Source organism: Procambarus clarkii, chromosome 58 (assembly GCF_040958095.1).
Source record: "Procambarus clarkii isolate CNS0578487 chromosome 58, FALCON_Pclarkii_2.0, whole genome shotgun sequence".
Taxonomy (NCBI): domain Eukaryota; kingdom Metazoa; phylum Arthropoda; class Malacostraca; order Decapoda; family Cambaridae; genus Procambarus; species Procambarus clarkii.
In genome coordinates, this window is record NC_091207.1 from 23,145,715 (window position 1) to 23,173,244 (window position 27,530).

At 44.8% G+C, this 27,530-nt stretch overlaps 1 protein-coding gene across 1 annotated transcript in view; it reads right to left on the minus strand.

Annotated features, from left to right (window-relative positions):
- The window catches only part of LOC123767956 (CD109 antigen), a 457,870-nt gene that overhangs the window by 116,760 nt on the left and 313,580 nt on the right, over positions 1 to 27,530 (minus strand). The window contains exon 6 of the mRNA XM_069306687.1: positions 10,085 to 10,273. Within this exon, the coding sequence (XP_069162788.1) occupies positions 10,085 to 10,273 (189 nt within the window). The remainder of the gene's footprint in view (positions 1 to 10,084; positions 10,274 to 27,530) is intronic.

Below are 27,530 nucleotides of genomic sequence, written 5' to 3' on the forward strand. Positions count from 1 at the left end.
CCCCAGGACTATATACAACTGAAAACTCACACCCCAGAAGTGACTCGAACCCATACTCCCACAACTGGTATGTACAGGGACGCCTTAATCCGCTTGACCATCACGACCGGACAAAAGGAAGTGATAGCCGAGGCTATATGAACCACTTCCCCGCCGGCACTCGGATGGTAATCTTGGGCATAGCATTTTATCAAATCACCTCATTCTTTGGGGCACACGTGAGGAACACAAATGCAAACAAGCCTGAATGGTCCCCAGGACTATATACAACTGAAAACTCACACCCCAGAAGTGACTCGAACCCATACTCCCACAACTGGTATGTACAGGGACGCCTTAATCTTAATCCTTTTGTCCGGTCGTGATGGTCAAGCGGATTAAGGCGTCCCTGTACATACCAGTTGTGGGAGTATGGGTTCGAGTCACTTCTGGGGTGTGAGTTTTCAGTTGTATATAGTCCTGGGGACCATTCAGGCTTGTTTGCATTTGTGTTCCTCACGTGTGCCCCAAAGAATGAGGTGATTTGATAAAATGCTATGCCCAAGATTACCATCCGAGTGCCGGCGGGGAAGTGGTTCATATAGCCTCGGCTATCACTTCCTTTTGTCCGGTCGTGATGGTCAAGCGGATTAAGGCGTCCCTGTACATACCAGTTGTGGGAGTATGGGTTCGAGTCACTTCTGGGGTGTGAGTTTTCAGTTGTATATAGTCCTGGGGACCATTCAGGCTTGTTTGCATTTGTGTTCCTCACGTGTGCCCCAAAGAATGAGGTGATTTGATAAAATGCTATGCCCAAGATTACCATCCGAGTGCCGGCGGGGAAGTGGTTCATATAGCCTCGGCTATCACTTCCTTTTGTCCGGTCGTGATGGTCAAGCGGATTAAGGCGTCCCTGTACATACCAGTTGTGGGAGTATGGGTTCGAGTCACTTCTGGGGTGTGAGTTTTCAGTTGTATATAGTCCTGGGGACCATTCAGGCTTGTTTGCATTTGTGTTCCTCACGTGTGCCCCAAAGAATGAGGTGATTTGATAAAATGCTATGCCCAAGATTACCATCCGAGTGCCGGCGGGGAAGTGGTTCATATAGCCTCGGCTATCACTTCCTTTTGTCCGGTCGTGATGGTCAAGCGGATTAAGGCGTCCCTGTACATACCAGTTGTGGGAGTATGGGTTCGAGTCACTTCTGGGGTGTGAGTTTTCAGTTGTATATAGTCCTGGGGACCATTCAGGCTTGTTTGCATTTGTGTTCTTCACGTGTGCCCCAAAGAATGAGGTGATTTGATAAAATGCTATGCCCAAGATTACCATCCGAGTGCCGGCGGGGAAGTGGTTCATATAGCCTCGGCTATCACTTCCTTTTGTCCGGTCGTGATGGTCAAGCGGATTAAGGCGTCCCTGTACATACCAGTTGTGGGAGTATGGGTTCGAGTCACTTCTGGGGTGTGAGTTTTCAGTTGTATATAGTCCTGGGGACCATTCAGGCTTGTTTGCATTTGTGTTCCTCACGTGTGCCCCAAAGAATGAGGTGATTTGATAAAATGCTATGCCCAAGATTACCATCCGAGTGCCGGCGGGGAAGTGGTTCATATAGCCTCGGCTATCACTTCCTTTTGTCCGGTCGTGATGGTCAAGCGGATTAAGGCGTCCCTGTACATACCAGTTGTGGGAGTATGGGTTCGAGTCACTTCTGGGGTGTGAGTTTTCAGTTGTATATAGTCCTGGGGACCATTCAGGCTTGTTTGCATATATATATATATGTATATATATATATATATATATATATATATATATATATATATATATATATATATATATATGAGAAATAGAATTGGTCCCAGTACTCATCCTTGAAGTACTCAACTTGTTATTGTTCGTCAGTAACTTTAGCTAACTGTAGTAGGTATTTTCTAAACTATTCCTCCAGTTTGTCCAGTTCGTCCAGTAGTCTCTATCTTTATCTGTCTTGATTCTTCTTATAAATTTTGCATCATCAGCAAACATTGAGAGGAATGAGTCTAAACCCTGGAAGATCGTTTACTTATATTTGAAACAGGATGGGTCCAAGTACAGAGCCCTGTGGGACTCTACTGGTGACATCTTGCCATTCTGATGTCTCCCCCTTCACAGTTACTCGCTGTTTCCTGTCGCTTAGATACTCCCTTATCCAGTATCCACTGGAGCACCTTTCCTTTAATTCCTGCCTGTTGCTCCAGCTTTTGTAACAGCCTTTTATGGGGTACTCTGTCGAAGGCTTTATGACAGTCCAAGAAAATGCAGTGTGCCCACCCTTGTCTTGTCATTTTTTTGTTACTTGGTCATATAATTCTATTAAACCTGTAAGGCACAATTTACCACCTCTGAACCCATGCTGGTGGTGTGATATAAAGCTATTTCCCTCCAGATGCTCTACGAGCCTTTTCCTCACAATCTTCTCCATCACCTTGCGTGGTATACAAGTTAGGGAAACTGGCTTGTAGTTCAGTCTCTCTTGCCTGTTACCCTTTTTGTAAATTGGGACTAAATTAGCTGTCTTCCAACTTATCGGAAGGTCTCCTGTTTCCAGTGACCTGTTATACACCACAGCGAGTGGCACACTAAGTGCTTATGCACCTTCTTTTAGTATCCATGGTGAGATTCTGTCAGGCCCAACAGCCTTTGTCATTCAGCTTCAACAGGTTCGTTTTGACCTCATCACCGGTGAGGTCAAATTCCTCCAAGGTTGCTTAGGCCGCCGCCTCTCTTAGCCCAGAGACTTTTCCTTGTTCTATTGTGAAGACCTCCTGGAATCTCTTTTGAGTTCTTCACACACCTTGTCATTCTCTGTGTATCTGTTCTCCCTTTTTTCTCAGTTTCATCACTTGTTCCTTCACCACTGTTTTCCTCCTGATGTCGCTGTGTGTCTGTGGGGGGGGGGGGGGGGGTAGAGAACATGTTCTACACAACTCGGAAGAGAGGAACAAGAAGAACACTGATAACATAGATAAACGCTGCTTAAACACACGATAAGCAAATTGAACACGGGATGTATACATGAACTTCCACACGGACATACACACGGACGTAAACGTGCGTACACGTTAGTGTGTACACGAACGTACCAAGGGATGTACACATGGGCGTACATACGGGCTTACACACGGATGTACTTACAGACATACACACGAACATATACAGTTTCGTACACACAGACGTACACACGGGTGTACACATGGCCGGCCCTACAGACATGACATGTACGTGGACGTACATATCAAGAACATGCAGGCGTACATACATTGACGTCAGACAAGGCGTCAGGGAAGGGAGAGCAGACTATAACAAAGCAGACTACTTAAAAGTAAGAGTATCTGGGAAGAATCTGGGAAGAATCTGGGAAGTATCTGGGAAGTATCTGGGAAGTATCTGGGAAGAATCTGGGAAGAATCTGGGAAGGCTATGGGAAGGCTGTGGGAAGGCTGTGGGAAGGCTGTGGGAAGGCTGTGGGAAGGCTGTGGGAAGGCTGTGGGAAGGCTGTGGGAAGGCTGTGGGAAGGCTCTGGGGAAGGCTGTGGGAAGGCTGTGGGAAGGCTCTGGGGAAGGCTGTGGGAAGGCTGTGGGAAGGCTCTGGGGAAGGCTCTGGGGAAGGCTCTGGGGAAGGCTCTGGGAAGGCTGTGGGAAGGCTCTGGGGAAGGCTCTGGGGAAGGCTCTGGGGAAGGCTGTGGGAAGGCTGTGGGAAGGCTCTGGGGAAGGCTCTGGGGAAGGCTCTGGGGAAGGCTCTGGGGAAGGCTCTGGGGAAGGCTCTGGGGAAGGCTCTGGGGAAGGCTCTGGGGAAGGCTCTGGGAAGGCTCTGGGGAAGGCTCTGGGGAAGGCTCTGGGGAAGGCTCTGGGAAGGCTGTGGGAAGGCTCTGGGGAAGGCTCTGGGGAAGGCTCTGGGAAGGCTGTGGGAAGGCTCTGGGGAAGGCTCTGGGGAAGGCTCTGGGGAAGGCTGTGGGAAGGCTCTGGGGAAGGCTCTGGGGAAGGCTCTGGGGAAGGCTCTGGGGAAGGCTCTGGGGAAGGCTCTGGGGAAGGCTCTGGGGAAGGCTCTGGGAAGTGTACAATAGAAGGAGGAACTCAGAGGGAAGACGGTCCAGGAAATGATGGACCAAGTTAAACTGAGGGTCAAAGAGGCAGAATAGAGGTTCATGCCACCATTAGGGGATATCTTGAGGTTATCTTGAGATGATTTCGGGGCTTAGTGTCCCCGCGGCCCGGTCCTAGACCAGGCCTTCGCCCTCAGGAAGCAGCCCGTAGCAGCTATCTAACTCCCAGATACCTATTTACTGCTAGGTAACAGGGACATCAGAGTGAAAGAAACATTTTGCCCATTTTGCCTCCACCGGGAATCGAACCCGGAACCTCAGGACTACGAATCCGAGGCGCTGTCCACCCAGCTGTCAGGCGCTCAAAGGAGAGAACATAGTAACTCAAGGTTCAATAGACAGCGTCTAGAAGCCAAGACAAATAGCAACAGGAGGGAAGGGGTGGGAATTATCGGGGGAAAAGCGCCAAGCCATTAAGACTATATATAGCACAGGGAAGGGATAAGGATTTGGGATGGGACGGGGGGAAAGGAATGGTGCCCAACCAGCAAACACACACCGAAACTACGACGTTGGTACAACGTTCGAACAAGTTTTAACACCTAACAAGTTATAACAACCAATATAGCAAGTTGTAACAACGTTCTAATACGTCATAAACACGTTAAGCCAAGATGTAACAACTTTATTACAAGATATAAAGAGCGGAAAATAGGGACTGGTACGGTTTGTGTTTCCAGGGCAACCACTTGGACGGTCGGGGATTGAACACCGACCTGCAAGAAGCGAGACCGTCCACCCCAAGTGGAGTGGAGGAAATACAGAGGGCGAAGGACAGGAAAATCGAGACAGGGTTAAGAATAAATATATTAACATAAGAAGATTTTGAAAAACTATGAAAATGATATTGCTTCCAAAACAGAGCCATCCGAGACTCCTACATGGCATATAAGAAGGAAAATGACAATGAATGCCCAAGTGACAAGGTTAAGAAAACGGGGAGTCCAGTACACAGAAAACGATAAAGAAATGTGTGAGGCGCTCAATGGCAGCTCTCATGGAGTGTTCACTACTGAACCTGCACAGCTCCCGGAGCTAGATGGGGAGGTTACCCTAAATGACACTAATAAATATTGAGGTAACGAGAGGAAGTAAGGAAGCAACTAGCATCACTAGACAAAACTAAAGCTATTTGACCAGACGAAGTATCACCATGGATGTTAACAGAAGCAGCACAGGCCCTCAGCCGACCTCTTGCAATGATCTTTAACGAGTAACTTACACAGGGCGGGGGAGGGAATTACTGAGTTGCTGAAAGAAGGCAAATCACAAGAAATGAGATAGAAAAGAGGCAATTAACTACAGTCAGTAACAAACATTCTTTGCAAAGTTCTCGAATGAATAATAAGAATAAGATTAGCTACACATCTAGAGCATGAGCTATGTAAGCAAACATCAACAGTTTTAGAGAACAGATCTCCTGCTTGACGAATCTACTGGAGTTCTATGATTAGGAAACGAAAATAAGGCAAGACAGAGAAGGTTGGGCAGATTGTGTATTTCTGAACAGCCAATAAGTCTTTGATACAGTACCACACAGGAGGCTACTCTACAGACACGAGAGGCAGGCGGGAGTAGACGGAAAAGCTCTAACATGGGTAAAGAATTACCTAACAGACGGGAGCCAGAGAGTAACAGTGAGGGGCGAGAAGTCGGACTGGTGTAGGGAGACAAGCGGGGTGCCTCAAGGATCGGTCCTGGGACCCAAACTATTTCTCATTTAGGTAAATGCCTTGACTGCAGGAGTTGAATCTCATAGGTCATGTTAGGGACTCTAAATTATCTAAATTTCAATCTCATTCCTGCCCGAAACGCTGCGCGTACTAGTGGCTTTACAAGATTGTAAATACTATGCTATGTATCCTCACAATCCCAATGTACCTTCTTGTATATAAATGAATAAATAAATAAATAAATAAATAAATAGGTCGATGTGCAGTCTAATTGTAGACGATGCAAACCTAATGACAGTTGGGGCTGATAAGCTGGATTAACAATCCAGCTGATAAGCTGGACTTAAACAATCTGCAAAATTGCTCCGAGAAATGACTGCTGGAGTTCAACACCAGGAAGTGTAAGGTAATGGATTGGGAACAGGTGACAGGAGAGCAATAGGACAGTAGTCGGTGAAGGGAAACTACCTCCCTACAATGACTCTAGAACAACACCTGGGAGTGGACATAACGGCAAGCTTACCTCCGGAGGTTCATATAAATAGAATAACGACCACCACCTCCGTGAGACCAGTCGTAGAGTATGCAGCCCCTACCTGAAGAAACTCACAAGCTGGACAATGTCCAGAAATTTGAAACGCGGCTCACCCTAGAATGACGAAGAATGCGGTATTAAGAGCTAAAAGAACTCAACCTGACGACGCTAAAAAAGAGAGAGGGGACATGGCAGTGACGTATAAAATACTTAGGGGGAATTAACGGAGTGGAAAAAGAGGAATTGTTCTCAATGAATACCAAGAAGGTATTCAAGATGGAAGCTTGAGATGAGTTAGAGAGATGTTACAAAGTTTTCTGTTAGTGTAAGAGTAATGGGAAAATGGAATGACCTAAAGGAGCAGGTTGTGGAAGCAAACTCCATTCATAACTTTAAAAGTAGGAATGGTAGGGAAATAGGTCAGGAGTCATTGCCTTAGACAACCAGCTGTTAGAAAAGCGGAGTCCAAGAGCTGATGTTCGATCCTGCAGGCGAGTACAACTGGGTGAGTACATGCGAACATACATACAAGCAGACGCACACATGTGCACACGTACACGCGCACACGCATGCGCGCGCGCACAATTCTACAACGACGTTAAGACGTTAAGGACATATATATATATATATATATATATATATATATATATATATATATATATATATATATATATATATATATATATATATATATATAATATATAAAATAGATATATAATATAGATAAATTTGACACCTCGGTATACATTTGCCTTGAATATCTACTTCGTCTTTCAGGTCGGCCATCTTGAAGTCTATTAGACTCTGTCTCTCGTGTCTGTCTATCAGGTCATCCTCGTTAACCCCATTGTAAATGGCCACTATCCCCATTACTCTCTATCTCGTCTTCATGCCCATTTTTAACCTTACTATCTTCCCCGAGGCTATAATCATAGTCTCATTTACAACCCCTTAGTTCACCCATTAAATTTTTTTGTCCCTTTTGCTTCCCATTTGACCTAAACCTTTTGTGTAAATTTTCTATTTCCTTTCTATTCCTTATAAATTTTCTATTTTTTCTTTCGCCCTGATGCTGAAGGCAAGAATGGAAAGGGATCTTACCTTCTCCTGTGCCGGAGGTCCTTTGTTTCGTATCAAGTCTGTAGACACCAACACTGCTCTCTTCTGTCATGTTAGGGACTCTAAATTATCCTATAGATTGGTCTTCTAGCTTGGAAGCAACAGTCTGGTGGACCAAGCTCTCACAAGTCCAAGCCTGGCCTCGGGCCCGGGCTTGGGGAGTAGAAGAACTCCCAGAACCTTATCAAGCAATTATCTAAAATGATCGTTCTTGCTTTGTAATCTTCACAGACACCGACTTGTCGAATCAGGGCTCAATGTGCCCAACATGATCTGATACACAATGTGCCCAACATGGTCTGATACACAATGTGCCCAACATGGTCTGATACACAACGTGCCCAACATGGTCTGATACACAATGTGCCCAACATGGTCTGATACACAATGTGCCCAACATGGTCTGATACACAATGTGCCCAACATGGTCTGATACACAATGTGCCCAACATGGTCTGATACACAATGTGCCCAACATGGTCTGATACACAATGTGCCCAACATGGTCTGATACACAATGTGCCCAACATGGTCTGATACACAATGTGCCCAACATGGTCTGATACACAATGTGCCCAACATGGTCTGATACACAATGTGCCCAACATGGTCTGATACACAATGTGCCCAACATGGTCTGATACACAATGTGCCCAACATGGTCTGATACACAATGTGCCCAACATGGTCTGATACACAATGTGCCCAACATGGTCTGATACACAATGTGCCCAACATGGTCTGATACACAATGTGCCCAACATGGTCTGATACACAATGTGCCCAACATGGTCTGATACACAATGTGCCCAACATGGTCTGATACACAATGTGCCCAACATGGTCTGATACACAATGTGCCCAACATGGTCTGATACACAATGTGCCCAACATGGTCTGATACACAATGTGCCCAACATGGTCTGATACACAATGTGCCCAACATGGTCTCATACACACTGTGCCCAACATGGTGTCATACACAACGTGCCCAACATGGTCTCATACACAATGTGCCCAACATACTCTCATACCCAACATGAACCTTAGTCCTGGTTGTGTTGCTGTTAACTCTTCCCTTGCACAGTACACTCGCATGCCGCAACCTTCTAAACAAACGTGATCTGACTTAAGCTTGGCCTCTGTTGCTTATCCCTACCTCTTTTCGTATTCTCTCCTTCCTTTTTCTTACATTCATCCCATTCTTATCTCTCTCTCATACCTGCTCCTCTCCTCACTCATTTACCTCACATTCGCCTGTGTCTTCCTCTCTTGAACAAATCCACAAGGGCCGTGACGAGGATTCGAACCTGCGTCAGAGAGCATCCGGACGTTCATTTGATGCATCACGCAATTGTGCCTTCCTCTCTTCTTTCACGCGACTTGATAATGGTCCTGGACGGACCGAAACGTCGTCGTCTCTTCACTTTCTACAAACTTAGTTCCCTAGATTTGAGATAAGATGCAGAGGCTTCGTAAAGACGAGCACTTTGAAGCATTTGGCGAAGTTTGGCTCCTGTACCGCTCTCACGCGCTAGGCAATTTCTTCTTTCCAAAATTCTTTATGGAATTCCAAGAGGAAAATATGTTGGTCTGAATCCCTACAGCTTCACAGCTAAGCTTGCGTCATCAGCTTTGAAGCTGCCTCGTTCTCCACCAACCAGGTCGTTCACAGGCGTTCCACTTAAGATAATTTGAGGAGCACCACATAAGATTTTTGGCCTCACGTCGTCTCGCTGTTGGACTGCTAAGTTGTACTTCTTATTGTATTAAGACGTCAACTTCTCGCTAAGTTGGCGTCTCCACAGCCGCCTTCCTCGTGGACTCTCCGGGTCTTCAAGACTGTAAGAAGCTTCCGTAGAATTGTCTTCTTAATATTTCTTGATCATATTTTTTGTTCTGTTTTTGTTTGTGATACTGTTGTCAATTTTGTCTCAATATGACCCTTTTCTTTCACTTGACAACTTTGCCCCCATTACATTGATCCCTTTCCCTGCTCCTATTCAAATGTATTTGTAGCTCAGTCCCCCCTTTTTTGTTTGTTCCTCGTTCAGTTCTCTCTAATCCCTTATTCAGCTTCCTTGCCTGAGGCATAAGTAATCCCACTTTACCTTATCCAGTCATGGGAGACATCTCCCGTCACGCAGGGTGCAGTCGCACCTCCACAGATCTCCAGTATCAGCTCTTGATACTGGTAATGGCTCCAAAGGGCCACCACTTACGGGCTATTCATGCCCATGCCACCTTTTGGGTGGCTTAATCTTTATCAATCTTCTTAACCAGTGTTCATGGCCATTGCCCTAAGCTTCAGGGCCGTAAGCTTGCCCTAATGTAGACGCCTTGCCCTTCATCCACCCTAACCCCCACCACTACCGTCCACCAAACTTACCTTAACACTGTTACCAGTTCATCATATTACAATCTGTTGATCTCGTATGAGAATTTACCCTAAATCTCTCTCCTCCTTTTCCATTCTACCCCACTTCCCTCACACCTTACCTTCGCCTGTCCCTCTCTTCCCTTCCCTGTCCCTCTCTTCCCTTCCCTACCCACACATCAAGCTTGCCCTCGGGCCGGGCTTGGGGAGTAGAAGCACTCCCAGCACCCCATCAAGCAGGTATGAAGCGGGCAGCACCTACCATGGCGTGTGGCTGAGCTAGCGAAGGGTCCGGGCCGTAGTTAGGGAAGGCCCTGGGCCCGACGGGCCTCACTGCGGCCCTGACAGTCACGTTGCCGGTGATGGGGGCCCCCGAGGTGTAGTTGGCCACCACCACACCCTCCAGGTAGGCTGCGTCGGCCGCCAGGAACGCCGGTACGCGAACCTCCACCTGAAACGGTACACGACACATTAGAATAGATGAAGCAGCATGTGATTAAGTAAGCATGTGTGTTGTCGATTAAGGCAGCGTCTGGGATGCTCTCGGACGCAGGTTCGAATCCTCGTCACGGCCTTTGTGGATTTGTTCAGTATGTTGGGGGCCTAATACCCGCCACGACGTTGGTACAACGTTGGAACAAGTTTTAACACCACCTAACCAGTTATAACAACCAATATAGCAAGTTGTAACAACGTTCTAATACGTCATAAACACGTTAAGCCAAGATGTAACAACTTTATTACAAGTTGTAACAAGCGGAAAATAGGGACAGTTTTGGTTTGTTATAAGGGATATGGCCCTATGAGGCAGCTGCTATTTATAGCCAACCCCTAAATGCCTTTACATACATGTCTAACCTACGCTTGAAACACTCGACGGATCCTGAGCCTATTACGTTACCTGGTAATGTGTTTCGTGTCGACAACTCTTATTCCCTTACCATTATTCACTCAGGTCTTTGGTGAATCTAAACTCATACAAATAGTACCCATTATCTCGTGTTCTCTTTTGTGTAGATATACTCACTACGCCCCATTAAAATCACCTTTGTGTTATACCCTTTAATACACACGTATACTCCATTCCCATAATATGTCTTCTTGTTACCAGTCATTTGCCTGATTTCGAACTTTATATAGCTAGGACCAACCAGGCTGTTGTGGATATGTGGCCTGTGCGGGCCGCGCCAAGCAACAGCCTGTCGGACCAAGCTCTCACAAGTCCAAGCCTGGCCTCGAGCCGAGCTTGGGGAGTACAAGAACTCCCAGAACCCCAATCCAGGTAGATATATTGATTTTTCACTTTAATATCCCTACTGTTCATAACTCTGATACCCTTTCACATTCAAATTGGGCTGTTGGAACATTATGCAGCTGATATCTGGTGATATCAGCCGGTGATATCTGGTGTTGGTTATCACGGTCCAGACTCTCAACATGCATGAGGCGCCATTAAATTACAACTGCCATTTGGTTTCGTCTATTGTAAAGGCCTGTCTAAAAAAAAAAAGACAGGTTATGTTGTACATGACCTCTAGTTTATATTAGACAGGGAACACTGGTCTATGTTGGACGGGGACGTTGGTCTATGTTGGATTAGGGTATTGATCTATGTTGGGCTGGGGTACTGGTCTATGTTGGCCTGGGGTACTGGTCTATGTCGGGCTCGGGTACTGGTCTATGTTGGGCTGGGGTACTGGTCTATGTTGGATTGGGGTACTGGTCTATGTTGGCCTGGGGTACTGGTCTATGTTGGGCTCGGGTACTGGTCTATGTTGGGCTCGGGTACTGGTCTATGTTGGCCTGGGGTACTGGTCTATGTTGGATTGGGGTACTGGTCTATGTTGGCCTGGGGTACTGGTCTATGTTGGGCTCGGGTACTGGTCTATGTTGGGCTCGGGTACTGGTCTATGTTGGCCTGGGGTACTGGTCTATGTCGGATTGGGGTACTGGTCTATGTTGAGTTGGGGTACTGGTCTATGTTGGATTGGTCTGGGTCACTAGCTAGACAAACGCAGCCGTCTAACTTTTGGGACAATGGTCGATGTTGGAAATGAAACCAAAATATTTTTTCTCCTGTGCAAAATCTAGAGCAAATATTACATCCAGTATTGTTCCCCAGCACAAGGGAGGTGGAACGTTGACAGATGACAACTAAGAAATGAGCGAAATACTGAGGAATCAGTACGACTCCGTTTTCAGATTGATAACCCAAATGAATTCTTCATGAATGTGATACAGACATCAAATCATATATCAGGTGTCACCCAAACGCTACTGGACTCTGAAATAGCCGTAGTCACTCTGCACCAGGCCCTCTGCACTTGTAAAAAAAAATAAATCACTTTGGCAGTTCCTTAACATTTTTTGAACACGGAGCCTAGATACTGGCGTTTTCTGACATATTAAAACAGCAGAGATAGCACCACTCCATAAAGGAGGAAATAAAGCAGAGACAAAGAATTACAGACCGATAGCATTAACGTTCACACATCATACAAATCTTTGAAAGAGTGCTAAGAAGATCAGTAGATGATCTTACTTGATAGATTTATGAGAGTAGACAACATAGAGGACACATTAAACCTCCAAATCTGATGTAAATCAGGTCTTTCAATGGGCCACAGAAAATATGACGTTCATGACATAAATTCCAGTCCATTTTGGGAAAAAAACGGAAATCGCATAAAACAGTCAAATTGTGTTATAAAACGAAAAACAATGTAAAAGATTTTAACTTTAAAGAACACAATATAGTAGCCGTCACACCTGCAAGAAAACTGACAGACTATAGAACCTCTAAAAAATAAGAAATGTCATACCAATGATTATACTCTTCAAGACGCACTCAAGACTCCAATATTGTTGCACTCTAACAGCCTCATTCAAAGCTATAGAAAATGACGACCTGCAGAACATGTAAAGATTATAGATACATAATAATTGACATGGAAAAATATTAGAGGGGCTGGTCCCATATCGGAACACGGAAATAAACTGGTCTATATTAGACAGGTGGCACTATCTTTACCCTAAGATCCCACCGGGAAAATATAATTAGCACTAATTGTTCCATTATACACTGTAATTGCAACCATATGCTGCAATTAGAAGCATCTTTGTAACGACCTGTGAACACAGATCGACGACTGATGCTGGATTAGTAAACAGGGACCAGATGCACGAAAGCACTTACGCAAGTACTTACGAACGAGTACATCTTTCCTCAATCTTTGACGGCTTTGGTTACATTTATTAAACAGTTTACAAGCATGAAAACTTCCCAATCAATTGTTATTGTTATAAACAGCCTCCTGGTGCTTCGGAGCTCGTTAACTGTTTAATAATTGTAAACAAAGCCGCCAAAGATTGAGAAAAGATGTACAGGTTCGTAAGTGCTTGCGTAACTGCTTTCGTGAATCTGGCCCCTGATCCGCAAGTAGGAATATTACAGCAGTGACAGGAATTTAATTAATAATGCAAGATCAATCACCGGACGCCCTGAGGCCCGCTGACAAGGCTCGCCTGCAGACATAATTAATATCCATCTACACCTTGTTTACAGTTGAAGGTAAAGTGGAAGCCAGACAGCTGAAGTGCGGGTCATGAAGTGCCTTGTCTTCAGCGTCGATCTAAGTGCATTTATGTACTCGAAGGGCATATGAACGTAACATATTTACCTGGAGGTACATATAATGTTATGGTGCCCAGTCAAGCCTTAACTGTGCCCTCTTTGACAGTCCAGCCTTAACTATGCCCTCTTTGACAGTCCAGCCTTAACCCTGCTCTCCTTGACAGTCCAGTCTTAACCCTGCTCTCTTTGACAGTCCAGCCTTAACCCTGCTCTCCTTGACAGTCCTAATCAATCATGTTCACGACGTATAAAGTTGCCAGAGACTATTCAATAGTTACAACCCATCCTCCTTGTTAGACTGTTCACCCATGTGGTCCATCCTACATACATAAATGGATACTATTTGGATACTATCTATTTGTCCGTTACGACGACAATGGACAAATAGATAGTTGAATTTGGTACCATTCATTTTACAAGAGTTCGAAATACATGAGGCTCAAAAACAAACTTAAATGTTCCTAGGCCTAGTGTAGTACATATATGTACTATATCATTGCCTATTACGTCAATATATGAATGGTGGTCGTTATAGTTATCTTGAGGTTATCTTGAGATGATTTCGGAGCTTTAGTGTCCCCGCGGCCCGGTCCTCGACCAGGCCTCCACCCCCAGGAAGCAGCCTGTGACAGCTGACTAACACCCAGGTACCTATTTTACTGCTAGGTAACAGGGGCATAGCGTGAAAGAAACTCTGCCCATTGTTTCTCGCCGGCGCCTGGGATCGAACCCAGGACCACAGGATCACAAGTCCCGCGTGCTGTCCGCTCGGCCGACTGGCTCCCAGTGTAGTACACTAGTGTAGTACATATATGTACTATATAATTGCCTATTACGTCAATATATGGAAGGTGGTGGTTATAGTTACTATAAGTACTTCCTTAGCAGGAGCGATTGTTATGTTCTACTTGTGGAAAGTTCTATTAGAACAAGATGGCTTTCTACTTGAAACACGTTTTCTATGTGGACCAATGGGAGGTGACTTGAGAGGTCACGTGTCACTGTATCTGTCTTGGGATTGGTCAGTTCTCAACGGTCATTGTCTAGACGCTAATGGGGGGGGGAGGAGGGGGTGATCTTCCCCTCCCCCACCCCCCCACACACACCTGCAATAATTGAGGCCACAGCAGCAGCCAAGCATGACTGGCCATGAAGCTGGTTGTGTAAATGTGTTTGTAAAATACCTCGACCAGGCCTCCTTTTTTGTTACACATCCCCCCAGGAAGCAGCCCGTAGCTGCTGTCTAACTCCCAGCTACCTATTTACTGCTAGGTGAACAGGAGCATTAGGGTGCAAAAAATTATACCCATTTGTTTCCGTCTTAGCCGGGGACCGAATCCAGAACCTTAGGACTACGAAACCCGAGCGCTGTTCACTCAGCCGTCAGGCGGTTCTGTCCTTAAACAGTCAGTGAGTGGATGAAAAATTCGTCTGATTTTGACGAATGAAAAATTGTCTTGTCAAGATTTATCTGACGTTTTCAGGACTTGAAGACTGATGTGTTTATTACATATTTTTCCACACATTCAAATGACCTAAATAAAAATAGTGTCAACACTTGAAGTTAGATAACATAAACACTTTTTCATTTTAAACTATAATAATTTTAACATGATATCGAGAATGGCAGTTACAAATATTGCCCGAACCTAAATAAAAAATATTACAGACCTTGAAATTCATGATAAAAACAGACATTATATAGTATTGAACTGTTGATAAATTCAGGTCATTTGAAAAAACAACAGAATTCACAAAATGTGCAGACAACATCACATTCCACAAACTGAATTTGGAAATATTGCAGAAAGATTGATTTGGATAATTTTGAAATACAATTGATTTACAAAGGAGCTCGATTTGGAGGCAAAACGATGTCGACTTCAGAGCTGAAATAAAACATAGAGAGAGCAATCAATTAACGACTAAAACTAGCCCAGAAAATGAGGTTTTCAAAACTCTGGCATTCCATTCCTGAAAACTTTTGACAGGGAAAACCTCGCAAATGGCACTACATACAAGTGTTTTCATCGACATGTGAGTCATTGTTTTCAGTGAGGGAACTTTGTCAAGTCTCAGTAGAGGAATAAACTTACTGATAAAACTACCCCTGTAGACAAAGTTCTCAAACAACCAAACAAAAGCCTGCTACAACATAACTGAAGCCTGATATAATGCATCTGAAGCGTGATACATCTGAAGCCTAATATAATACATCTGAAGCCTGATATAATACATCTGAAGCGTATAGAATACATCTGAAGCCTGATATAATACATCTGAAGCCTGATATTATACATCTGAAGCCTGATATAATACATCTGAAGCTTGATATAATACATTTGAAGCTTGATACAATATACCTAACAGTGTTGCCACGGCTGCAAAAACTCTCACGTCGCACAGTAAAATAACCATATTTTCCTTTCGTATATATATATATATTTTTTTGTTTTATAATGTGAACCAAAGCTAATAATTTCATGTTCAATTTTGTGTTGCTTATATGGTGAAATGTTATGTATAAGTTACGGTATTGCTCTGATGGGTGTAAAAAAGATTTAATATTTTTGGTTATATTGACCCTTATATTTTGTTATATAATTCTTATAAAATATAAGGGTTCAGGTCTTTGCGAAATGCTCTTAATTTTGTTGTTGTTTTATATGTTCTTGTTGTTGTTCTCTGCTGTGATTCGTTTGTTCGGTCGAGCCATACGTTTGGTCGAGCCATACGTTTGGCCATACGTTCGGTCGAGCCATATGTTCGGTCGAGCCGTATGTTCGGTCGAGCCATATGTTCGGTCGAGCCATATGTTCGGTCGAGCCATACGTTCGGTCGAGCCATATGTTCGGTCGAGCCATATGTTCGGTCGAGCCATACGTTCGGTCGAGCCATATGTTCGGTTAAGTACACGTTCGGTTCGATAATTCTGTTCGGGCGAATTCTTGTTTAAACTCGTTATCGGATCTGTGATAACTTTATTCATATGCTCATTTTCTCTGCAATGTTGGGAATCATCTTCCTTATCATACTTAATCATCACACACACACACACACACACACACACACACACACACACACACACTACAAATTTGAGCCCCAGATCATAATTTATTATTATTAAATTTAATAATTTTTGTTTTAATGAAGAAAGAGAACGAAATGCAGCAAAATATTCTTAAATTGTTTAGGCGACCAATAACTCTTCCGGATTATTTTAAATGGTATTGATTTAGGAATTATTGTTGTAATTAACTAGTAATTCCCAAAGAGTCAAATGTAATGATTTAGTAATAATAATAATTTGTTGAAGAAAACGGAGTAAAGTCATTTGTTGTCACCCTTAACAAGAAGCCTAACAGAGAAATATTGAATTTTATTATTTTTAGGAAGACTTAAAAACAATTAATATTAGCGTTTTGAACTAGACAACATTAGAGGACAAAAACACCGAACATGTTTTACCAGGAGGGGAGCCGGTCGGCCGAGCGGACAGCACACTGGACTTGTGATCCTGTGGTCCTGGGTTCGATCCCAGGCGCCGGCGAGAAACAATGGGCAGAGTTTCTTTCACCCTATGCCCCTGTTACCTAACAGTAAAAATAGGTACCTGGGTGTTAGTCAGCTGTCACGGGCTGCTTCCTTGGGGTGGAGGCCTGGTCGAGGACCGGGCCGCGGACACTAAAGCCCCGAAATCCTCTCAAGATAACCTCAAAATAACCAGCACATTGAAGTCGTCCATCACTGGCGTGAACGACCATTTAATCAGACGAACGATTAACGACCCACGACGGGTTCCGTGAATGGTGTTGTTCGGTCTCCAGAGACTCGTTAACCGTCAAACAAACGAGCCTGGTATAGTTTATTATCAAGTAACCAACATTACTAATTTGCATGATTTTTTTCAGTTTGTGAAGTAATATTCCTCGCTATCCCCCGGTGGAGGCGGAAACAAATGGGCAGTTTCTTTCACCCTGATGTACCTGTTTACTTAGCAGTAAGTTAGGCAGCGGTGACGGGCTGCTTCCTGGGGTTACCTTGATGATTTCGGGGCGTTAGTGTCCCTGCGGCCCGGTCCTCTACCAGGCCTCCACCCCCAGGAAGCAGCCCGTGACAGCTGACACGCTGACAGCACGCTGGACTTGTGATCCTGTGGTCCCGGGTTCAATCCCAGGCGCCGGCGAGAAACATTGGGCAGAGTTTCTTTCACCCTATGCCCCTGTTACCTAGCAGTAAAATAGGTACCTAGGTGTTAGCTGTCACGGGCTGCTTCCTGGGGGTGGAGGCCTGGTCGAGGACCGGGCCGCGGGGACACTAAAAGCCCCGAAATCATCTCAAGATAACCTAAAGATCTCAAGATAGCTGACTAACACCCAGGTACCTATTTTACTGCTAGGTAACAGGGGCATAGTGTGAAAGAAACTCTGCCCATTGTTTCTCGCCGGCGCCCGGGATCGAACCCGGGACTACAGGATCACAAGTCCAGCGTGCTGTCCGCTCGGCCGACCGGCTCCCGGTGGGGGAAAATAAAAATAAATTAGTTGGTTGACAGTTAAGAGGCGGGCCCAAAGAGCCAGAGCTCAACCCTCATAAGAACAACTAGGTGAATACTAGTTGCTCAACCACTTGGACTGGACGGTAGAGCGACGGTCTCGCTTCATGCAGGTCGGCGTTCAATCCCCCGACCGTCCACAACTGGTTGGGCACCATTCCTTCCCCCCGTCCCATCCCAGATCCTTATCCTGACCCCTTCCCTATATAGTCGTAAGGGCTTGGCGCTTTCCCTTGATAATTCCCTTCCTTTCTTACTCTAGCTGTTCTACACTAGTTCTCCTACACTAGTTCTCCTACACTAGTTCTCCTACACTAGTTCTCCTACACTAGTTCTCCTACACTAGTTCTCCTACACTAGTTCTCCTACACTAGTTCTCCCACACTAGTTCTCCTACACTAGTTCTCCCACACTAGTTCTCCCACACTAGTTCTCCTACACTAGTTCTCCTACACTAGTTCTCCTACACTAGTTCTACACTACTCCCACAGTAGTTCTCTGACACTAGGTCTCCCACGCTGGGCCTCGCGGCCGAGCAGTCCTTGTGATGTTTGAAAATTGTGAACACTCTGAGATCGTAGTCTTAAGACCCCGGGTTCGATTCTCGGCCGAGGGAGAGACAAATGGCCAGGTTCGTTCACCTGATGCATCTGTTCATCTAGCAGTAAATAGGTACCTGGGAGTTACAGAGCTGCTACGGGCTGCTTCCTGTGTGTGTGTGTGTGTGTGTGTGTGTGTGTGTGTGTGTGTGTGTGTGTGTGTGTGTGTGTGTGTGTGTGTGTGTGTGTGTGTACTCACCTATTTGTGCTTGCGGGGGTTGAGCTCTGGCTCTTTGGTCCCGCCTCTCAACTGTCAATCAACTGGTTATCTTGAGGTAATCTTGAGATGATTTCGGGGCTTTAGTGTCCCCGCGGCCCGGTCCTCGACCAGGCCTCCACCCCCAGGAAGCAGCCCGTGACAGCTGACTAACTCCCAGGTACCTATTTACTGCTAGGTAACAGGGGCATTCAGGGTGAAAGAAACTTTGCCCATTTGTTTCTGCCTCGTGCGGGAATCGAACCCGCGCCACAGAATTACGAGTCCTGCGCGCTATCCACCAGGCTACGAGGCCCCTCGAGGCCCCTGGTGTACAGGTTCCTGAGCCTACTGGGCTCTATCATATCTACACTTGAAACTGTGTATGGAGTCAGCCTCCACCACATCACTGCCTAATGCATTCCATTGTGTGTGTGTGTGTGTGTGTGTGTGTGTGTGTGTGTGTGTGTGTGTGTGTGTGTGTGTGTGTGTGTGTGTGTGTGTGTTGACCTTGCGTGCTGAAGGTCGTGACTCTGAAGCGACCTGACCTGTGATGAACCTTGATTGGTGTGCGTGTCTTGGCCCACACACAGGATCCCTGGTTTATGTGCACGAACACCATGTGTGTGTGTGTGTGTGTGTGTGTGTGTACGTCATGCACGGGGGGGGGGGGGGGGGTGGGGGGGGGTTTAGGGAAACGCTCTGGTCTGATTTACTGAGAACAGTCCCTTTCTTTGTCTCTGTCTTTGTTTCCTTACCGGATATAGTTTGCAGGTCCGAGCTTCATTCCGCTCATGGTCCCCACCATCCAATCGTATGTCGCCTAATGTAATAACTTCCCAACCCTTTTGTTCCTTGTTATAACTAATGCTACAATTATGGGTGGTTGAACCCCCGCAATTATTTACGCTTGTAGCCCCCCTTCCACTTACCGGGCTTACACTGTAATCTGGCAGCTATACCCGTCCACTTATTTGCTTGTATTGGGGCCCTCTCTCTCTGTCTGTCTCTGTCTCTCTCTGTCTCTCTCTCTCTCTCTGGTGGACGAGCGGCCCCAGTACATGCTTTCGCAAAACGAGGAATAACGCAGTCTCCCCTAAAGTGTTTTCTTTTTGTACAGATCATTTTCTTTGTATCCTAGAATTACAATAATAATAATAATAATAATAATAATAATAATAATAATATACTTTTATTTAGGAAAAGTACATACATAGATGCAGAGTTACAGTACAAACATTGTTTGATTTAAATATAGAGGTAGTACATACAGTACCTAAAGCCACTAGTACGCATAGCGTTTCGGGCAATAGGTTTGCCAGGCATGGCTGACCTCCTTTGACTCATTATTGGTGGTTTATTTTAAAGTGAATTCACTCTAGAGGTTCTGTTAGTCTTTTTTCACTCTCTAGTACTTTCCATTGTATGCTAACGACAATGGACCGTAGTTGAGTGATTTCTGTTTGTTTCTCATTTTTGTATATTGATTTATGCACTTTCTTGTATATAGTAATTATTACCCCACACTATATATACACCATATATATATATATATATATATATATATATATATATATATATAAATATATTACACCTGTCTCCCGAGATGCTCTGGAAGTAAGTGGCTTTCACAGGATCTTAGCAGCTTCCTTCAGGACCCACGGTGATATCCTGTTGGATTCTATAGAAACGGTTTCAAGTCCTCAGAGCTTAACCTTTACCACCTCTTCCTGTCGACACTGTTGTACTCGTTTTAATATCAGAAGGAACCTTCCTTGCCCTGACAGGTCACCCCGGGCAGTTCACAACCACATGACCCCTGGGGCCAGATTCACGAAGCAGTTACGCAAGCACTTACGAACGTGTACATTTCTCCTCAATCTTTGACGGCTTTGGTTATATTTATTAAACAGTTTACAAGCATGAAAATTTCCCAATCAACTGTTGTTGTTATAAACAGCCTCCTGGTGCTTCGGAGCTCATTAATTGTTTAATAATTGTAAACAAAACCGCCAAAGATTGAGAAAAAATGTACAGGTTCGTAAGTGCTTGCGTATCTGCTTCGTGAATCTGGCTCCTAGTTCGTGCCCCACAGCAGGTTGCAACTCCTGCAGCAGGTTAATATAGTTGGCCCTGAAGAGACCTCACTATAAAGCTAACGTGTAGTCTGTCCCCTGGCAAAGGGGAGGGGGGGGACCAATACTCTTGGAACAATAACTATTATATGACATTAACTATATATAATATTTATCTTGGAAAAACTCTGATTGTCTATTGTCTAATATTGTATAAAATCTCTATTGTTTAATAAAACTGAAAAAGAAATTCCTAATATAAAAACTGATGTTTAGCAAATCTATAGGAAGAGTTTGTACCTTAAAAACAAAATTTAACTTTGCATATACCACATATGTACTTATTAATCAGCCAAATAGTGACTATAGGCATTAAGTCATATATATATACTGTCTTGTGCGAGAGCGGGTTGCAACTTGCGCTTTATGTGTTTGTATAGTAATTTTTGTGCTTAACTTTTGGGGCTATGCCATTGTCACACATTCCACACCACTCAACTACTACTCTATCTTGAGTTTATCTTGATGATTTCGGGGCTTTAGTGTCCCCGCGGCCCGGTCCTCGACCAGGCCTCCACCCCTGGGAAGCAGCCCGTGACAGCTAACACCCAGGTACCTATTTTACTGCTAGGTAACAGGGGCATAGGGTGAAAGAAACTCTGCCCATTGTTTCTCGCCGGCGCCTGGGATCGAACCCAGGACCACAGGATCACAAGTCCAGCGTGCTGTCCGCTCGGCCGACCGGCTCCCTACTCGCTATTCTTCTCTGTGTTTTATCCGGTAATGTTTACACTCTTTCCTGCTTGTGTTTACTGGCTGCAAATCATTAGGGAATGTATCTACCTTCAAAATATTTCCTATTGGATTCTTGCTAAATAGCCCATATATTTATTTAATAGTTTCCCCTTTCGATAAAGCATTTTCTTTTGTTTTTCATTCTTTGCAATCTTATAAATAAATAATAAATAAATGTCCCCCAAGCAACAGCCTGGTGGACCAAACTCTCACAAGTCAAGCCTGGCCTCGGGCCGGGCTTGGGGAGTAGAAGAACTCCCAGAACCCCATCAACCAGGTATCAACCAGGTAAATGTTTATTTAGGTAAGGTACATACATATAAGAAATTTTTACAAAGATTGGTGGACTTATAGACAGAGCTAGTACATACAATACCTAAAGCCACTATTACGCAAAGCGTTTCGGGCATGTGTTGCTCTTGTGTTGCCTCAGTGTATAGTGAGGCAATTACCATGAGCACGGGGACGAGGGAGGCGTAGATGGGGTTAAGAGGGGCAAAGGAGGAGATACGGTGAAGTGAGGGGAAGAGGAGGGGAAGGATGGAGGGAGGGGGGAGGGGGGAGAGACCCGGGTACAGCAGGGTTACTTTGAGATGATTTGGGTACCTCTTATATTGGGGAGAAGGGAGGGTAGGGGGGGGGGGAGAAGCGTGAAAATGGGGAAAATGTGAGGGGATGGGAGGAAGGAGGACCAGGTATGATCATGTACCCCCCTCTGTGAACAGGGTGAGAGAGGGGATAGGAGAGAGACTATCCCCTCCACTGGAGGATAATAATAGCAACCAAGATTCCGTGATTATTCCCTGGAATCGAGGCTTATATCTGTTGCAATTTTGGCCAGCAAAATGGCTATTAAGCCCTGGCACCGGGGTGCCACATGGCTATAACAGTCTGAGAGGTCATGAGATTACCCTCTGAGATCCGAGGGCTTCTTGTAGTTAGTGACCAAGATGTAGAAGGTGTCCATCAGTCACCACTTCCCTTCCTCCCACACTACGTAGTGATGGGCCTTCCAGGACGAGCTGTGCATGTTGGGAAGGAGGCACTCAAGGTTGTCAGTGGGAGGTTTTCAGTGGGCCTTTGGCGGGGTTAGCTGAGGATAGGAGACCTGCCTCAAGTTCACGACGGCAGGAAAGAAGGTTTAGGTTCCGTTCCTTGGCCTCCAGAGCCATCAAGCTGTCAGAGCTTATGGTTGGGTGTGAGAAGATGTGTTCCAGCAGCACACAGGCACCGTGGGAAGAGGCTCCGATCATCATCCTGTGGCCCCTTCAAGGTGATGGGTGAGAAACTGGATAGGTGGACTCTGTGTATCAGCCATCCAGTCAGTGAGGTGGGGGGGGGGGGGATGAAGACGTCTCCCCCTATCCCCTTAAGACCATGCCCAGTGCCAGGGGTACCTCTGCCCAGTGCCCCGATCAAGGAGGCACTGGGGCCATCCTGGTGATTGGGACATTTTCGGTGAATTTGGGGTCAAACCAAAGGAGGGAGTGTTTTCTTTCATGGGGGGACAACCCGATACCCCCACGTATCCTGTGGATTGGATAATATGTGTGTCCAGCATGTGTCCCAACATGTGTCCAGCATGTGTCACAACATGTGTCCAGCGCCAGAGTAGGTAAAATGCCTGTTTTCCGCGTCGCACCACCACAAAAATTGTCACTGGAAGTGCCCTTAGGGATATTTGAGTTAGGAAAGCAATTGAACTATTGTTACTAAGATCTGTGAGCATGAGTAGACCATCCCCCCCCCCCCTCATCCTCCCCGATAGTGCCCCTTGAACCTTTCTTCATTAATTATTGTTGACTCGCCAGTGAATATTTCATCATTCATCCCCCCCTTGCTTCAATTAATGAATTACTGGGGATCAATTATATGTCGCTCACTGCTCAACCCGTTCTCGCACTTTTGTATAGTCAATATTGACTTATTAAATACGTGCATATGTGACACTCTAATTTATTGTGAATATTTTAGTTTACCTTGAAAAGCTTCATAGAAAACACCGACCTTACCTAACCTTCTTAGTATGTTAAGATAAGCATCTTATTGCTTCGTAATTACAATTATTACTTAACCTATTATAGGTATAGGTTAATAATTATAATTACGAAGCAATAAGATGCTTATCTTAACATACTAAGAAGGTTAGGTAAGGTCGGTGTTTTCTATGAAGCTTTTAAAGGAAAACTAAAATATTCACAATAAATTAGTATGTCACATATGCACTTATTTAACAAGTCAATATTGACTGTAAGAAAGTGCGAGAACGGGTTGTGTGGCTCCAAGTGCAGACCCGTAGCGGCAGCCATTGTGAAAGACAGTTCCAGTTAGTCGTTGACGACCTCAGGGGGTAATGGACATGTAATTATCAACGATCACAGGTAATTATCAAGAGATATGAGAGTAATTATTCAAAAAGTGAAATGAACCCAACTATAATTGGAGGTGGCGGCAGTTATAACATAACCCTGTTAATATGGTACACCACTTAACACTTATTATATCCCAGAGTTATCGTATCCCAGGGATATCATATCCCAGGGATATCATATCCCAGGGATATCATATCCCAGGGATATCATATCCCAGGGATATCATATCCCAGGGATATAAAATCCCAGGGATATAAAATCCCAGGGATATAAAATCCCAGGGATATAAAATCCCAGGGATATAAAATCCCAGGGATATCAACTCCCAAGGTTAATAAGGTACGAGATTCACCCACGTTACATCTGGTTAGTAGTAGCTCATGTCACCACGGGTGACAGCGGAGGTTGGCACCCATGGTAGTTAATAACGATAGTTAATAACGCAAACGCGCCCATGGTTATAAAACCCTGCCACCAGGTGGCCACCCACAGGGTTTAACAACACTTACTAAACCACTAAAACCTGGTTTAGTAAAGCCAGGAACCTTCATCATGCCGTCACATCATGGAAGCAATGCGTATGTTTTTTATATAAACTTTATAGTATTGTGTTTGTAGCAACGTCAAAGAACGTTGGGGTTCTGTTTCGTTTTCGGGAACGAGTCGTGAACGTGTTGTGCCACGTGAGGAACGTGTGGTTGAACGAGGGGAACGATGCACTGGAGAGGTCACTCGCCCCCATATTTTACATAATATAATTTAAGAGTTCCCCCTGGAGACCACATAATTTTGATTATAGTTTTCTTTTATAATATTGAGGGTTGACTTATTTATATTGGTAATCATATACTCGTTACATTTAAACAATGCAAATACACAGAAATTATATATACAAAACATACTTCGAGCGCAGAGATTACGCACACAGGAGCCTTTTATATTTATTCATAATTGCTAAACAATTCTGAATTGAATATTTAGCAATAAATCCTGCTCCAATTACAAACCAATATTTTCCTGCATATTTTTAGTGTTTACCGGCAAAGGGCGAGGATTATTTTTATTGGTTGAATCGAGAGAGGAGCATTGATGTATCACGAGGCTTGTAAATAAAATCCCTTTGTCAGTTTTCAATGTAATTTTTATATTGTTCCCTAATTGATTAGGGAATATATATATATATATATATATATATATATATATATATATATATATATATATATATATATATATATATATATATATATATATAATATATAATATATAATATAATGTATATATCACTAAGAACTCTTTGACCCGGCCAGGATAGACGATCATTGGTGCGGTGGTCACGCTACTGTATACGTTTAGGGGGTGATCCTAGACGGCATGGGTTCGAATCCTGGCCGGGTGAAAGAGTTCTTAGTGATCTATGGTTTGCGCAACTATCGACATACTAAGATAACGTGTATTAGGCACAGGATTTCTAGGAGAGGTTAGGTTATCTTTCTCTGTCCGTTTCATGAAGGACTTCATCTCCCATTCGTTATCCTGTGTCTGGCCCTTCTGTTTCCACCGCCTAGTTTCATTACTTTACATTTACTCGGGTTGAGCTTTAGTAGCCATTTGTTGGACCATTGTGTTGCGGTTAGAAACGTTTTCGGTTTGACCAAATTCATTAATACAAAAGTCACATCTCTGGCGGTCCATCACTCCAGATTGGTACTTTCCGACCAAATAGTCACAATAAGTACTTTCCTTTTAGAAGGACGGGCTGTAATTTACCTGAATTTACCTGGTGCCTCCATCTCTCTACTGGCTTCGGAGGAGGCAGGAAGCCGGTAGCTTGTCAAAAGGTCCCTCCCCCCCCCCTATTGTTCCTGCTTCAGACATAGTCTTAAACATGGTAGCTGGACATCAACGCGGGCAAAAGCAAGGTTATGGGGGATAGGTGTAGGCATGTGAAGATCCCAGATAAGCTACGAAGGAGAAATAGGTTACAGTAGAGGTGTAAATAGAGCTGGGATTAAACAACCCATCCCAACGGTAATATTTGCACCTGAGGCACACATCAGCAGAATAACATCAGCGGCGTCTGAGCAATAGCCCCCATCACAACTGTTCATGTGGCAAAGAACAGTAATCCCGTCGCAATAGATCTAATTAGGGCTACCTTGTAAGCGTAGCCCCTCACCCCCATCTCCCCCATAACACCCCCGAACACCCCCGTCATCAGACCCACGAAGGAGGGGGCGGGGGGAGGGGAGTGACGGGGAGCTCAGAAGCCACTTTCCAAAGAGGAGGAAAGTTGGGTGAAAGCAGGAAGGCACCGTGAAAGAACTTCAACTTTTGCCTTCTGATCTTGGGAGCGAGAGTTGAGAGCCCCGGGGGTTTAAAAATGTAATTTACATATTGTACCTCCTTCCCCTCCCCCCCCCCCTGTGTACACCCCCACCTTGTGTACACCAACCCCCCTGTACCCCGTGTGTACACCCCCACCTTGTGTACACCAACCCCCCTGTACCCCCTGTGTACACCCCCCACCTTGTGTACACCACCTTTTCTGTACTCCATTCCAGGTCATAGCTTTCAGTGCCGTGAGTCGACTTTTGCATGTTCCTATGAGTTGGTTGAGCTCCTCTTTCTTCCCCTTGTAAGAGCCGACAGTGACGCCAAGGTACCGATAGTGGTCAACCCATTCAAGTGTTATACACCATTAATTTGTAGTTCTTCATTTTCTCCCCGCTTGTGATGGGAGTATGCTTTTGTCTTGTTTGTGGAGAGAGTGAAACCGAGCTTAACTCATTCCCTTCCGGGGAGTTCAATGGACTGTTTAATTTTTCCCAAGGTGGGAGCTTGTATTAGGACATCTGCATATCCCACTTGTTGTGTTCCTTCCGGAAATTCAGTATTTGCAATGGCGTTTTATGTATGTTAAATAGTGTGAGGCTTAAGACCCCTCCTTGGGGGGTCCCGAGTTCCATATTCATTGTTCTGGAGACTGCTCCATTGAAGCAGACCTTGGCTTTCCTCCCTGTGAGGTAGTCTTCAGTACATTTCATGAGTCTCCCCTTGACACCCATGCATGCAAGCTCGTCCAGGATAGCAATCCCTTGTGCTTTGTCGAAGGCTCCTTTGATGTCAACAAATACAGAGTAATTAGCTGTGTCATTAGCCAAGTAATTAACTATACAGTTTGCTGTGCTCCGTCCTTTAACAAATCCATTGACCACCTCCCCTAACCTGCCTATTTTGTGCAACAGTCGGTTTAGAATGATCCTTTCAAGCATCTTGCAAGTGCATGACACGAGGCTGATAGGTCTGTAATTACCAGGGTCATTAGGCTTCGGTATGGGAACAATTATTGCGTGTTTCCATTGTGTGGGCAACAGTCCACTTAGGAATGACTTGTTAAACAGGTGGAGTAGTGGATTCCCAGACACTTCACACAGAGCATTAAGTATGTCGTAGGTGACGCCATCTTCACCAGGTGCTGTACT